Here is a 13,495-nt window from a genome sequence, read left to right as displayed (position 1 = left end):
GTTCTGTTTCCTGCCTTTAAAAAGCTCTATGTCTAGAAATGAAGAGCATGTGTACATCTCTCCAGTCAGGAGTTCTTCTGAAAAGGCAGTACTGGTCTTTCTAAATTCAGTAAAGAATACTCATCAGTAAATAGGTAATTCCTGTAGCACACAAGAGCCAGTGTTCATCTTTGATCCCTTCATGTCACACCCTGGAAACATTATTTCTCAAAACAGTGCTGCTATGTTCACTGTTCTCTTGGTAGCCCACAGTGGCAAAAGTGGTATCGGGATAGAAGAAGTATCCAGGCATCCATTGCACAGAGTGTAACCCCTGAGTTTGCTCAGAAAACCAGAAAGAACAGAAAAAATTCCTTTCTCCATCTCCTCAGAATATGTAAAGGTATTGTGCTGTTCCTGCTTTTTCTGAATAAAGCCCAGGAGGAATGAAGAATTTGAGTCTCTGCCTTACTCAGCAAATTGAGAAACCAGCCCAAGCCAGATATAAAATTCTTTTAAACACAGGCCTCCCTGCTGGCAGCAGCACTGTGCCACTTTGACATCCAGCAATAATTTTAAATGGGAGTGATTTATTTTTCTTTAGAAGGCAGCAGATGGCAGCAAAGTTGTACAGATGTGCCAGACTAGTAGAAGAAGAAAAATATCTTAGTCCACACACTCTAACAACATTCCATGGAAAAAACGTATCATTTGTTTCTGTCTGTCTTGCAGTGTGGTTAAGACAATAAATCAGGTTTAATGTCCCTCGTGCACTTGTAATGTGAGGGGGCTTTTTCCCCATTACCAGGAGTTAATGAAATCAGATTGGGGTGAGATGATGTGAATTATCACTCGGTAAATCATCTGTGTCTCTGCAGGAGTTACTTCTTTGGGCAAATCTTTTTATATCCTTCATTAAACAGATACTGATTGCCTTGTGCAAATATTATCACAATGTGCTAGACTGTGTGTGCACCCTGACTGATACAGGAGTTTGACTGCCAGTTTCTGCTGTGAGCTGTGTACAACACTCACTCTCTCATTTGAGTTAGTTGTCTGGATACATCCTTTCCTGAGGCTTCAAAACAGGTGATGAGGTGGTTTTGTGGGGTTGGTTGGTTTGTTTGTGGGTTTTGTTTGTTTGTTTGTTTTGTGGTTTTTAGTAGAGAAAGGAGGAAGGAAATGGTACTGTATAAAGTCAATAGCATTTGAAACACTCCAAAATCTTACTGCATGAAGTAAAAAAAGAACTCTGGGGTTTGGACTAGAACACTGGAAGTTTCTGGAATTCCATCCCTGCTCATGAATACATTTAGCTCCACACTTGACACATGTATGTTGTTTGAAGCTGTCATTGCCAGCAGCACCACGTCCACTTAAGAGGAGCAGCAATGATCATACATTGCTGAACTCATTTCAGGTTGAACTGGGAGTCTGGATTTGAGTTACCTCTTTTGATAGAGTTCCTGTCCCTTACTTCTACCTTTCAATAGTTTCTTCAGGCTTCAAAACCAGAACCTGTGAATAAATGAAGTATAAAGCAAAACTTACAGTCTTTCAGTATAAAAATAGACATGTTTTTGAAAGAAAGCTGGGGCTTAGATTTTTTTCCTGCTGAAGCCAGTTGAAGTTTTGTTTCAATTAGATGGGATCAGTCTCAGGCCTGGGATTTGGTGTTGAGATTCCTATCTGGCTCACCAGTTCATCACCACCAGAATGTCTGATGTCTGTAGGCAGTAAGGAGACTAATGATATATGCCAGTTACATATTTTTCATGTTGTTTATCAATAAGGGGCCAGACTATGAATTTGTTCCTTACGCAGAATGAGATGCAGAGCTGCACAGCCCCAGGAAAAAAAAAAAATGACTAAGAAAAAGTGCCTTAGCAATCCATCACTTTTTTCTTGTTTCTAAGGAGAACAAATTTACTTTACAAGGTGCAGCTGTCTTCTTCCAGTGCACAGACTCAGACCTGCTCCCGAAAGGGGTCTGCAGGGAAGTGTAGTGGCCTCTGAGAGTTCAGTGCTTTGTAGCAGAGAGCCACAATAGAGTCAGGTCATGTAAGGGCAAATGAGGAACCCACACACCCTTTTGTCCTCTTCTGTAACAGCAGTGGAATGAATTACATGGTGGCCTTTTAGACTTTGAGTGTTTCAGCATCATGATAACTCATGTGACAGTAACCACCTATTAAAAGGACAATAATCATGTTTGTTTGATGAACTGCTTGGTTTGCTCCTGAACTAACAGATAAGATCCATTATGTTTGTTCTCCTGTTTCTGCCAATACTGCCGGACATCAGAGATTAAGACCCAGACTTTTGTTTGTTTATTTTTACACCGTGTTAGCAAAGTATGAAGAAAATATAAACCATTTTATAATTGCTGGAAAAGTTGCGTGTAATTTGAAAACCGACAGATCTGGGAGGTGATAGTTGACTGAAAGTATTGGAGGAACATTTATTTTGCAATCCAATTCTGAGAGTCAGAATTAATTACAAAATATTTGGCTTTAGCTTGGTTGGACTGATATTTCCTGACTTTGGAAAAACCCAGGCTTTTGTAAGTGAATGGAAGACTCAAGGAGGTCTAGTTAAATGTTTGGTAAAAGTTATCACAGAATCAAACGAAGTCAAAAGATTTCACTTGGCCTCTTCATTGCTATTGCTGTTGCTGGGATTTTTGGAAGCAAAATGCTCCAGTCTTATCAAATTCTTAACATTGATTCTAGTCTTCATGGAACCATTTGTTTTTCATTTGGAGACATTATAGTTATCAAGCATTTTGACTAGTGTATATAGCATGTAGTAAAAAGTCTTTTGCATAGCAAAGCTCTTTACCTCATGAACAAATTATGCTCCTTCTGCTCATGAAGGATACATGGCCCTGCTCCAAAGAACCAAGTATTTAAAAATTAAAACAATTTCAAAGCTGACACAAATTATTTGGTGAAAAAAAAAATGTTCTTTAAGAAATATTTGGATAATAAAAGCAAGCCCTTGTAAACACAATAAACAAATTTTAGTTAGGCATAATTGGATTTAGTTATTGGTTGTAGTCAGTCATGCTGGAATTTTTTCTCCTGATGCCTGTGTGCTCTACACTACTTAAATATGATGTGAGATAATATAAAATGGTGTATTGACGGCACAAGGAAAATATTTGGATGGCTGTCTGGAGTTGCCGTTATTGGCTTTAATTATGACTTGCTGTCCTTTGGGTACTAAATGAGCCAGAAAAGGCTTCATATGTGCCAAAGTATTCATTAGTATTCCCCTTTCTGTCATTGTACTTGCAGAAAAAGTCTATATCTGGCACCTGACTGCAGTTCTTATTAGCACAGACCAAGATGCTTTGCAGATTTTGATAATCATCTGAAAGTACACCGGTGTCTCTACTTTTTGGATACAGTAGAAGTTGTTCCTAGGTAACAGTGGCAGAACTCTTTGACCACTCTCTTATGTAACTGGAGAACAAACCTTTTTTGTAGTCCTCTATGTGATGTGGCTGCTTAAAGTAAGTGTTTTGGTACCAATTGGAGAAAGGAAAATAAGTACTTGTTTCCCTCTTCCAGGTTAGGGGACCTGCACTAGGACTTTATTGGAAGTGCTAATATATCAGCATTTTAGGCCCCTTGCCACTATTCCATATAGCACTAATAATAGAGCCACAAAAATCTTTCTGAGATAAAAATAGCCTTTTAATCTATTTTGGTAATAAAAAATCGTCTATAGTGAAGTGCTTTTTCTTTGCCATAGGATATCTCTAGGGTACATACAAAACAAAATAATAACTCATAAAGAATATTCCATGAACTACCCTGACACCGTGGAGACTTTGCTGAGAACGGTGACCACTCCTTTGGCATCCACTCTCGAACAGATTGGTGGATAAGGATGAATTCTTGCTCAAATACATATTTACCATTGCAAAACTGAATTTTAATTTAGAACTTTGAGTTTGTAGTCCTGTTTTAAGCAGCCGTTGAAATACTGGCCTGTGAGGTACCAGACTGTTCTTAGAAACTAATACTTAAACTAAGGTGTTGTGTAAACAGAAGCTTCTGATTTTGGAGGCATTTGATGACATCTTCCACTTCTCATCTGTCACATTGGACCGTAAACTGACCTTGACCTAAGCACACAGCCCTTCTTGAACTTCTAGGACTTTGAGAGGAATCTTGTTTTCATGAGCTGATACTGTTTCTCAGTCTTGTTCTCCCTGAAATCTCAGGGGTTTCAAAATCCTCACACTCCTCAGATTTTAATCTAGATCATGTATGGATTTCAACCACTGTTTAAAGGTTAGTGGCCAACATTTTGCTTTGTGGGATTTTTGTAGTGAAAAGATGCTTTAGCCAAAGTTCTTCAGTTATATCTCCTGCACGGGCAAGAGGAAAAGCTTGGTCTTTATGCTTTGAAAGGCAGGTTTTCAAAGATTTTTGGGAGAATGGGGCCAATTTTCAAAAAAGAAAACACCTTTTCTTTAGTTGTTGTTTATTGCAACTACAGAGTTTTGCTTGTCCCTACAAGCGCAGCAGGTGGTGCTCTTGATCCTTCCAAATGGAAATTGCACTTGCTCAGCTCCAGGACGGTCAGCTTTGTGCCATGCAGCACCGGCTTGCTGCGTTTAGCCCTGTCCCGTTGGTCCAAGGATCTCTCAGCTTCGAGTGAAGTGCCTTCTATCAGTGAAAAGGAAAGAAACAACAGAAGTATTTTAAGCGGGGAGTGGGTTTTGGCAGTAAATGAAGATCAATACGAACAAAAGTAGCTAGGGGGCAAGTACATACTGAACCACACCATAGCCCAATCCAGTCTTATGTCCCAAGTTTGGATGACAAAGATGCTAGATGTGTAACCCGTAAGTAAAATATTGTAGCTATTGAATTGTATGGTTTTGTTAAAGTCATCTCAGCTGTGCTATGTATTTTAAGTAGGATCATGTTTTCAACCACACATTGTAATTTCCCACCACAAGCACCCCAAAACTTATAAGCAGCAACTATTCTAATTTCAACATCTGTTGTGATTTGAGAATAGCCACTTGCTTGTTTCTGAACTGGTAGCTGTAATCTGTGCTGAAGATCACGCATTTGCTGTCACCCCTTACATCTTACAAAATCTGGATCAGAAAGGCCATCAGGAATAGAGAGGTAAATTCTCTTCCAGCTGTTAACCAACAGATGGTAATCAAAGCTGGGAAGTGTCAACATATATGCTTAAAAAAAAAATACTTGAAGTGGAAAATCCACTTCTCAAGATTCCAAAATTCTTAGTTGAAAATGGTTAGGAAAGTAACTAAAACCAGGCAATTCTGAGCAGAACTTCAAAACTTTGGGGAGGAAAATCATCATGAATATATGCCAGGTATCAAGTCAGCTGAATTCCTACCCAAGTGGGTTGGTTTTTTGTTGTTTTTTTTTTTTCCCCAGCAGTATTCCTGGAAAGGCATCATTGCAAATATGTTTTTTAAGCATTTAGTATTAGGTTAAATGCTGCTGTTCCCCAGTTCTCTCCTGTGTATGCTAACTATGTTCAGAGATACTGTAAAATAGGGGAAATTTTTGCTGAAGACGTTATTCAAATGCACTTGTTTAGTTTTTAGGAGGTTCGTTTTCTTGACGTGCACAGATACCAATAGATGGTGCTGTTGGTGCATTAATAAGTTTTTTTTCACGTTTTTCTGGTCTGTGGTTGGAAGTTGTTCTTAAAAAAAAAAAAAAGAAAAAAATAAGAGAGAGGGAAAAAAATAATAATAGAAAAGAACAAAACAACAAAATCCCTAATGCTAAGCTTTTATCCGAGATGTTCTGCCCGCACTGAACTGGTCACCGCTTAACTTTAACCTGAACTGTGGCCCAGGAAATCCTTCAACATAAATAACCTTGGAAGCTGCCATGACCATTTTTGGAACATGTTCCCTCAATAAATCTGTTACTTTGTTGTGCAATGTTGAAGTGTGCAGTTGTTTCTCTGATTAATTGGGGCAAAAAATAAACTTGCACGATCAATCCAAGCTGTGACACGTTTCAGCCCTGGCTGGAACATGACGGTAGAAAAGGCCTTAGAACCCTCTAAACAGATCTGCCCTGGGATTTTAAGATGCATGCTTGCTTTTGAGTTTACTTGATTTGACTAGATAAGGTGGCTGCTAACTGAGGAGTTCTGGTCTGTCACAGAGCTGCCATGCTAGGTTAGTAAGGGCAGGACCGAACACAATGAGAAATCATTTATCTTGACCACCCACCCCCACTAAAGACAACATAACAGAACTGTTTTATGTAATAGTGTTTATTTTATTTCACATATTACCCATGGAGAACAGCTGATACATTCTCTACATCTTTCACCAGTCTGGAATGCAAGATAAAAAAGGGTATGGAAAAAGAGTTTAACGTTTGACATTCACGATATGAAAAATAGAGGGGATACAATGTTCTAAAATGCCCTTATGCAATATATATATATATATATATATATAAAACGTATAAAAATAAAATATATTTTCAAAAAAAAGATACAAACAGGACATAACACCGGACAATCTTAAATATCGATACGTATCTCATGATCCACACACACCGCACTTATAATTAACAAAAACCACGTACAATTGCACTTTTCCTCTCTGTGACGTTCAAGTATATCGCAGCCCCCGCAGGGACTAGTGAGTGTCCGATTCCCTGCCGGGTGCAGATAACGCAGAGGGTAGAGCAGATGTGGGGGACCTGTCCTTGCGAGGGCTGATCGCGCACCCTCCGACACTCGGGGGCAGAGGGCGAGGCCGGGGCCGCGGTCCCCGGGCCCGGGGGTGCCGCGCAGCGGCCGGCGCCCGCCGGCGGGTCCTCCCGGCCGCGGGGCTCCCCTGAGCAACCCCCGCTGCGGGCAGACGGGGCCGGGGCAGCTTTGAGCGCAGCCCGCCGGCAAAGAAGGCCCGGCCCCCGGGTGCAGCTGCGGGGCAAGGAGCGACATGGCGGCCGCGGGCCGGGCGCCTTCCAGTCCCAGGTGGCGGCGGGCGCGGGAGCCAGCAGTGCCTCGCTCGGGGAGGGTAAATAGTCAGCGACCGCCTCGCCTCTGCGGCGGGCGGGAGGAGCAGCCCCTGCGCGTCCCCATCGGCTTTCACAGCGTCCCCGCGCCGTCTCTCCGCGCCGGGCGCGGGCGGGGGCCGCGGGACCGGCCGCCCCTCGCCCTGGCGGTGCGGCCCGCCGCTCCGCCGCCCCCAGCCCAGGGAGGGCGCACCGGGGTCCCGCACGGACGGGCGGTCTCCACGAATCCTGGCAGCGGCGGACCTCCGGAGCGTCCGTGCCTCAGTCCATCCACCCGAGAAGGTCTCGGCCGGGTAGTGCGGTGTTCAGATCCCGAGGACGAGGGCGAGAGGATGCGCCCCCCGCGTCCGGCGGTGCCGCCCGGCCTGAGGGGAGCGCGGCGGGCTGCGGCGTTCGGGCAGGGAGCGCCGCCTGCGGCCATAGCCCTGGGGGCTGATCTTGCTGGCAGGGGCAGCATCGTCCTTATCCTTGTCGGTCAGCTGGTAGATCTGATGGGCCAGCTTCTGCACCGTGCACGTCCCGAAGCGGCACCCCGTGCGGATGGTTTGGAAGTGGGGGAAGTTGTTAATGCTCTGGCGGTAGCGCTTGACGCGGATGTGAGCATCCTCCCGGCTGCTGCGAGGCAGGAAGAGAGAGAGCGGGCATGAGAAAAGCGCAGTGGGGCTCCGGAAGAGGGGACCCGGTGGGCCCGCGGCGGGGAGGGCAGGGACCCCTCAGGAGCGGAGGCGGGTCCGTCCCGACCGCGCAAAACTTCCCTCCACCACCCCCCCGGCTCTGCCCTGCGCCAAGCGGCGGGAGAGGGGCGATCTGGTCGCAGAGTAGAGCTCGCTGCTGATGGGAGAAGAGGCCCCGCATTTTATGACTGTTACTTTATCTATGAATCCAGAGCTCAAGTTACTATTTATATTTGACTTTCACAGTAAAGGCGCTACTATCTCCCGCCAGCTGAAGAGCGCGGGGAAAGGGAGGCGGGAGGCTGCTTTCAACGCAATGTGCAGCCCGGGCAGGACCTGTCTCCGGGGTTTGGGGGATCTATAGCGAGAATAAGCCTCAGCACCCGGAAACGGGAGGATCCTGAAACTTTCCCCTTCCACGAGCAAGTACCCGAGCCCAGAAGGGATTGGAATTTACCTGGGATGCGACACTCGTGGATCCTCCTTCACGTCCTGGGTCCGTATGAGCAACTGCACGTCGGCAGCTGCCCCCAGTTCTCGGAGTGCGCCCGAAGGCTTCACGTCCCGCTTGGCTCGGCTCAGTGCCCATTTCGTCCATCTGAAAGGAGCGCAAGGAAGAGGACAGCCTGTTAGCGCAAGTCTGCAGGGCAGGAGCCAAACCAAATAGATTCGAGGGGCGATAATCTTTGCCAGCGCCGAGATTTATTTTTTTTTTTTGGGGGGGGGGGGATGTTTCCTGAAAGGGCATGAGGCCTTTTAGGAGCTGTGCAATTCCCGCAGGGAATCCAGTCCCTCTGGTCACGGCCGGAGGCCGGCGCGGGGGCTCCGCAGCTCCACGAGCGGTACTGGGCGCTGGCAGGAGGACGCGCTCCGATACTCACTTTCTTTTGAACTCTGTCGCTACGTCCACCCTTGCAGCATCCACCCCGAAGAAGGTCACAGAACCGAGATAGAGCAGGGCTACGTGAACTAGTTTCATTCTGGCTGTGCTCCTGGTGGAGGGAAAAGAAAAGAACTGTAAGCACGGATGCTAATAAAAGTCAAGTAAGGTCTGTCCTTTATTTCTGGTGATTCCAGAGAGCTCATTCCCTCGGAGAGCCCCCAGGCTACCGGGGACTTTGTGTGCGATATGAACCAGAAGCTAATATTTGCTCAGCAACTTATCGCAGAGTAAATAACAGAGCCTCCAAAGTTTACGTTTGTTGAGAGTTTTACTTGCAGAGGCGGCTGAAAACCAGCAGGATTTCCAGAATACCCCCAGCAGCTTGCACTGGGATTTAGGAAACCCATGAGATTAGAGAGAGCTGGCTATCAGATGCATCGTTTCCAAACTCCAGCAAGTGTTTTGCTGCCTGGAATTTTATCCCCGATAGCTCATCTTGCCACTTCACACGCAGAACGAGCTAGTTCTGGATCTTATGTTGTAAACTGCAGCTGATGCCAAGAGCCAGTGCAAGACTCTGCAGCATAACTCCAAGTTCTTCAAAACAGTCCAGATTTAGAAGATTTTTACTTCTTCTCCACCTCCCCTGCATCTTTTTTTTTGTCGTTGTTGAGGGAGAAAAAAAAATAGTTCTTACCTGACAGTGAGGATAATCCACTGAGACAAATGTTCTTGTAGTAACGATCCGAACTTGCAGGGTTTCCTGAGGAGGGAGAACTCCTTCTTTGTGTGTCTGAAGTAACCACTGCCGAGCTGCGCTCCACGGCTTTTATAGAGGGGGGAAGTGGGTGGACCTTAGCGTGGCTGGGGGCCCACGCCCACGTCCACGTCCAAGCACTTCTTAATCATTCTAGTGTGGATTGGGAGCAACCCATACTAGCATAAAATAAGAGGATTATTAAAAATTACCTTCAACAACCCCCTTAGTATTTTGTTAATTATAACGACAGCTTTTAGGTGTGGATTCCGGGTCATGGCATAACTTGCAAAATCTGATAAACTCCTCAGTCTGTTTTACTGGGGACAGACTTTTTAACTGCCGATATAAATTATGTTTACACGGTCTGTAGCATAGTTTCTCATTCTAGGTATCTTAACTTCAGGTGGGTGGAAGCAGAGGAGTAGGAACTAGATCCGACCAATTTCAAAATCTGTGAAAATCCATCAAATACCCAAGTTTCAAAAATAAACCCATATTTGGACATAAATTATAATGAGAAACTGTAATGAACGCCAGCCTTCTCTACACACGTAAGGAGGTGACAAATCAGGCATCATTAATATTTATGACTCAACTTGGGTTCATTTTTTATCTAATAAAATGTATTTGATTTACTTGATCGATTCAAATAAATCACAATTTAAAGGGGTTTGGAAGATGAAGGTTAGAGCGCACTCTGTACCTTTGAACAAAGGAAGCAGTATTGCTTTGGGGCAATCACAGGGTCACTGAAATGCTTAAGGACGCTAGGGAAGACTTGCCTTGCGTTGTTTTATCCCAGTCCGCAAACCTCCAGATAGATGAGTAAGCTTACTTTCCCGGTTATCCCGGTGCAGGACCAAGGTCTCTAACAGCATTCTTTTGGATGGCCAGCAGCAAAATCTTAGTCTGCCCACCATGTTGTTTGGGTTTTTTTACAGTCTTTAACGTCTTTGCTTCATGGTGCTGCAGAAAGGCAGAGGTCCGGCTTCGCATGGGGTGCTGGAAGCCAGCACCAGATGGACTGTTTCTGTACTTGTCGCAATACAGCGGAACCGAGGGAAATGCCCCGGGAGACCTGTGCCCTGGGGCGTCAGAATCCCCTTCCCAGCGAGAGATAGTCGGGAGGGAACAGACTAGCCTGTGCGAGATGATTCTCTTAAATCTTGCCCCAAGCAAAATGTTTCAAAAATCACGAGTGAGTATGTACTCATGACTCTGTCTTTCTAGATAACCGCGGTATATAAACAACACCCTGGAGAGGTATGTGCAAGGGGATGACGGAAAGTTTCTTGTGCACGGCTGACTCGGTCTAAGGTGCTCCCTCCCTCCTTCGCCAGCAGCATCCAGGTATCCGGAGGCTTCTGTCTCCGGCATCTACCTGTACGGACGGGGTCAGGCTGGCCCGGGAGCCGCCACCCCGGCCGGCCGCCCCTCCGTCCCTCACACGCTCTCCGCCGGCACCCGCAGGCAGGAGGATCAGCACTCCCCGGAGCTGTTGTCCATCGCATCCTCCCGCCGGCCCGTCTGTCTTTCCCGAGGCCTCGGCGCGGCTCCCGCGGGGCGAGGCAGTTTCCCCGGCCGTGAGCTGGCCGCCGAGGCAAGCCCAGATCGGCTGCTCACCGCACCTGCCCGGCCTGAGCGCGGGGCGGGAGGCGGCGGCGGCTTCGGGGACACCGAGAGCCACGGCGGCAGCGCGGCGGCTGCCCTGGGCGGGGGGCGCAGCGGGAGCCGGCCAGCCCGGGCTTTCCCTCGCCCCCTCCGCCCGCCGGCTCGGGCAGCGCCGCGAAGCCGCGGCTCCGCTGCCCTCCCCACGGACCGTGCTCCGGAGCACAAGTGCACAGTGCGAGACACTTGAGGTGTAAGCTCAGGTAGGAAGAAATGGGAAAAGAGGTGGTCTAGAACCGGACTGTAGCATGACCAGAGCCGCACAGCTGCACCAGACCACGATTACTGGATTTGAGAGACCTCATGAGGCAGCTCAGGCTCGAGCGAGTTCAAGCATTTCCTCGATCAGCAGAAGTTGAAACTGAATCTAACTTTTCCGAATGAGAAAGCAGGATTTTGTGTGATTACCATTGCTTTAATTAAGTCTTCTGTTCCAGTAAAAAAATCACACACTTCCCCAAATGCTGGAAAATCCCTCATTAAAACCCTTGGCTAAACGGGAAGTGCATTTTGTATACTCTTAGGCAAATAATGCAGAAAGAATTCTATGTTGGTTTAGAAATAATCACAATAGTAGTAACACAACTCACATGAGTTCCACACTGACTGGCACTGTCATTTTAGTGATACAAAATTATCTCATTCTAGTTCATGAGGTGACAAACTGGCACATAAATTATCTGTTTGTTGCTTATGTGATTTGTGAAAGGGCTTCAGCAGGTAAAGCTGGTTCAAGTGTAACACAAAACAACACGTTCTTTGTTCAGATGCTTATTTTGTTCTTCCTAAGCACTTGCATTCCTGTGCAGTTTGGAAATGAGCAATAGTCACTGAATTTGTACTATGAGGTAACAGTGGACCCTTTAAAACTATTTCATAAATAGTGAGTTACTTCAATTTTGAAAAAAAGTTACACGGATTGTTCTATGGAAATATTATTCACAAACTGTTATCCTGAGGCAGTGCCATGCAGTTCAGCAAGGCTGGGCTCTCCTCTGAAGTGTAGGGTCTCCACTGGAGGCTGCCTCATCCATGGCAGGGAAGTCGGCCTGGAGGAACATCCAACTCTTGTTTATTGGTTATCTTGGCCGTGTAATTCAAACTCTTGGCATTGCCATAGGTACAAAAGCCTTTACAAGATACATCTGCCCGGGCAGGCAGATTGTGAAGGTAAGTTGCTGTTTGTACAGAATTTTATTCAGACTGAGTTTTATTCCAAAAGCAAAGGTCTAAAATCTGTAGGCATCAATGGGAAATCAGTTGGAGGCAAATATTCTGTACCGATTTTGCAAGAAAATTGTTGTTTAAAGCCCGTGGAAGTGCCTTTGTGTGTTTCATTTTGGGTTTAAATAAATATTACTGAACTCATATGCCATGAGTATGAATATACTTGATTATATTTCAGGCTGTATGAAATCACTGGAAAGATGATACTAAGAGAAGAATGATACCCCATGAGGGATGTAAAACCTCAGTCAAGCTCCACAAAGAAAGCCTTGCTGTGAGTGCATGCACTCAGCCAGCCTTGTCTGTGCCAAGGGCATAGTGACAAGGCGTGATTCCATTTCTGGTAGTCCCGTTGGAGGTGCTTTTGGTGAGCCTTATGTCTGACAGGTTTCAGTACACCAAACAAAGCCTCCTAAATGAGGGTGGGATGCACATTGGTAAGGAAAAACCTGGTCAGGGATGTGGCTGCTTCCTGGTTCCAGCATCAGGTGACACTGGATTAAAGGACTGCAGGCAGAGTGTGACTGTTATATTTCCTGAAGGAGGAGTAGACTGTACAAGGTATTGTGAACCTAGACATCTTTTTGGTGCAAGGCACACAATCTGGATGTGGCAACATTGTCCCTTGTGTGCTTTCAGCCTCCTGGAGCAGCTGCAGCCCCACAGTTCCTCCCCTGGGATAAGTATGGGCCTGCTTACAGGGTCCTTCTGGAGACCTAGGCCTTGGAATCCACCCAGAGCCGCTGCTCTGTGGGCCCCTTCATCTCCCATGAGGAGCCAGGCTGCTCTGCTGCAACAGAGGGAATTATGTCTGGTGGTCTGGATGAAAGTTCAGTTGACATTGCATTAGACTTTAGGTGAGCAAACAATCTGTCTGCTCCACTTCCTCATTTGTCCTATAAGAACATAAGATTGCTCTATACTGAAGGAAGTTAAGGAAGTAAGTTACGGATGGCTGACTCCATTTGCTGTCCACGCAGATACACAGCTGTGTTCAAACCCAGATGAATGGTGGTCTTCCTGTTACATGAGTACTTAAGATGTGCCACTTCTTATGACATGCCTTATAAATTAACCAAGATTTGGCTATATTGGTCTAGAGGGAAGAAGGAGCAAGGCTGTAAAGTGGATGTTATTGGAGAATCCATCAGTAACATTTTCCTCTTGATCCAGCATTTGTTAATGCCCTGGGAAAAGTGTTAGGTGATATTCTCCTGCCAGAGGTGCTGGCTGAATAGAGCAGTGAGAGTGTTATGTT

At 46.0% G+C, this 13,495-nt stretch overlaps 1 protein-coding gene across 2 annotated transcripts; it reads right to left on the bottom strand.

Moving 5' to 3' along the window:
• Positions 1–6,254: 6,254 nt before the first annotated feature.
• ADM (adrenomedullin) lies at positions 6,255–9,413 on the bottom strand. 2 transcript variants are annotated; one of them, XM_065066228.1, is made up of 4 exons: positions 9,280–9,413; positions 8,581–8,691; positions 8,157–8,297; positions 6,255–7,640 (listed from the first exon to the last, which is right to left on the bottom strand). In XM_065066228.1, the coding sequence occupies exons 2-4, from the start codon at positions 8,676–8,678 to the stop codon at positions 7,331–7,333; spliced, it is 549 nt and encodes a 182-aa protein (XP_064922300.1). In that variant the 5' UTR covers positions 8,679–8,691; positions 9,280–9,413; the 3' UTR covers positions 6,255–7,330. The 2 variants fall into 2 exon arrangements, with proteins under 2 accessions (XP_064922300.1, XP_064922302.1); XM_065066230.1 differs by having other exon boundaries at positions 6,255–7,637.
• Positions 9,414–13,495: the final 4,082 nt, after the last annotated feature.

Source organism: Columba livia, chromosome 5, assembly GCF_036013475.1.
Source record: "Columba livia isolate bColLiv1 breed racing homer chromosome 5, bColLiv1.pat.W.v2, whole genome shotgun sequence".
Taxonomy (NCBI): Eukaryota; Metazoa; Chordata; class Aves; order Columbiformes; family Columbidae; genus Columba; species Columba livia.
The sequence above is the reverse complement of the archived record's forward strand: the minus strand, read 5'-3'. Positions and strand labels throughout refer to the sequence as shown.

What these genes read in the sequence shown, in the direction of transcription:
- ADM (XM_065066228.1), bottom strand. Translation starts at nt 8,678, where the DNA reads ATGAAACTAGTTCACGTAGCCCTGCTCTATCTCGGTTCTGTGACCTTC. An exon ending in GCGACAGAGTTCAAAAGAAA is followed by an intron (nt 8,298 to 8,580) that starts GTGAGTATCGGA and finishes CGCTCCTTTCAG; the next exon opens with ATGGACGAAATGGGCACTGA. An exon ending in CCACGAGTGTCGCATCCCAG is followed by an intron (nt 7,641 to 8,156) that starts GTAAATTCCAAT and finishes CCTGCCTCGCAG; the next exon opens with CAGCCGGGAGGATGCTCACA.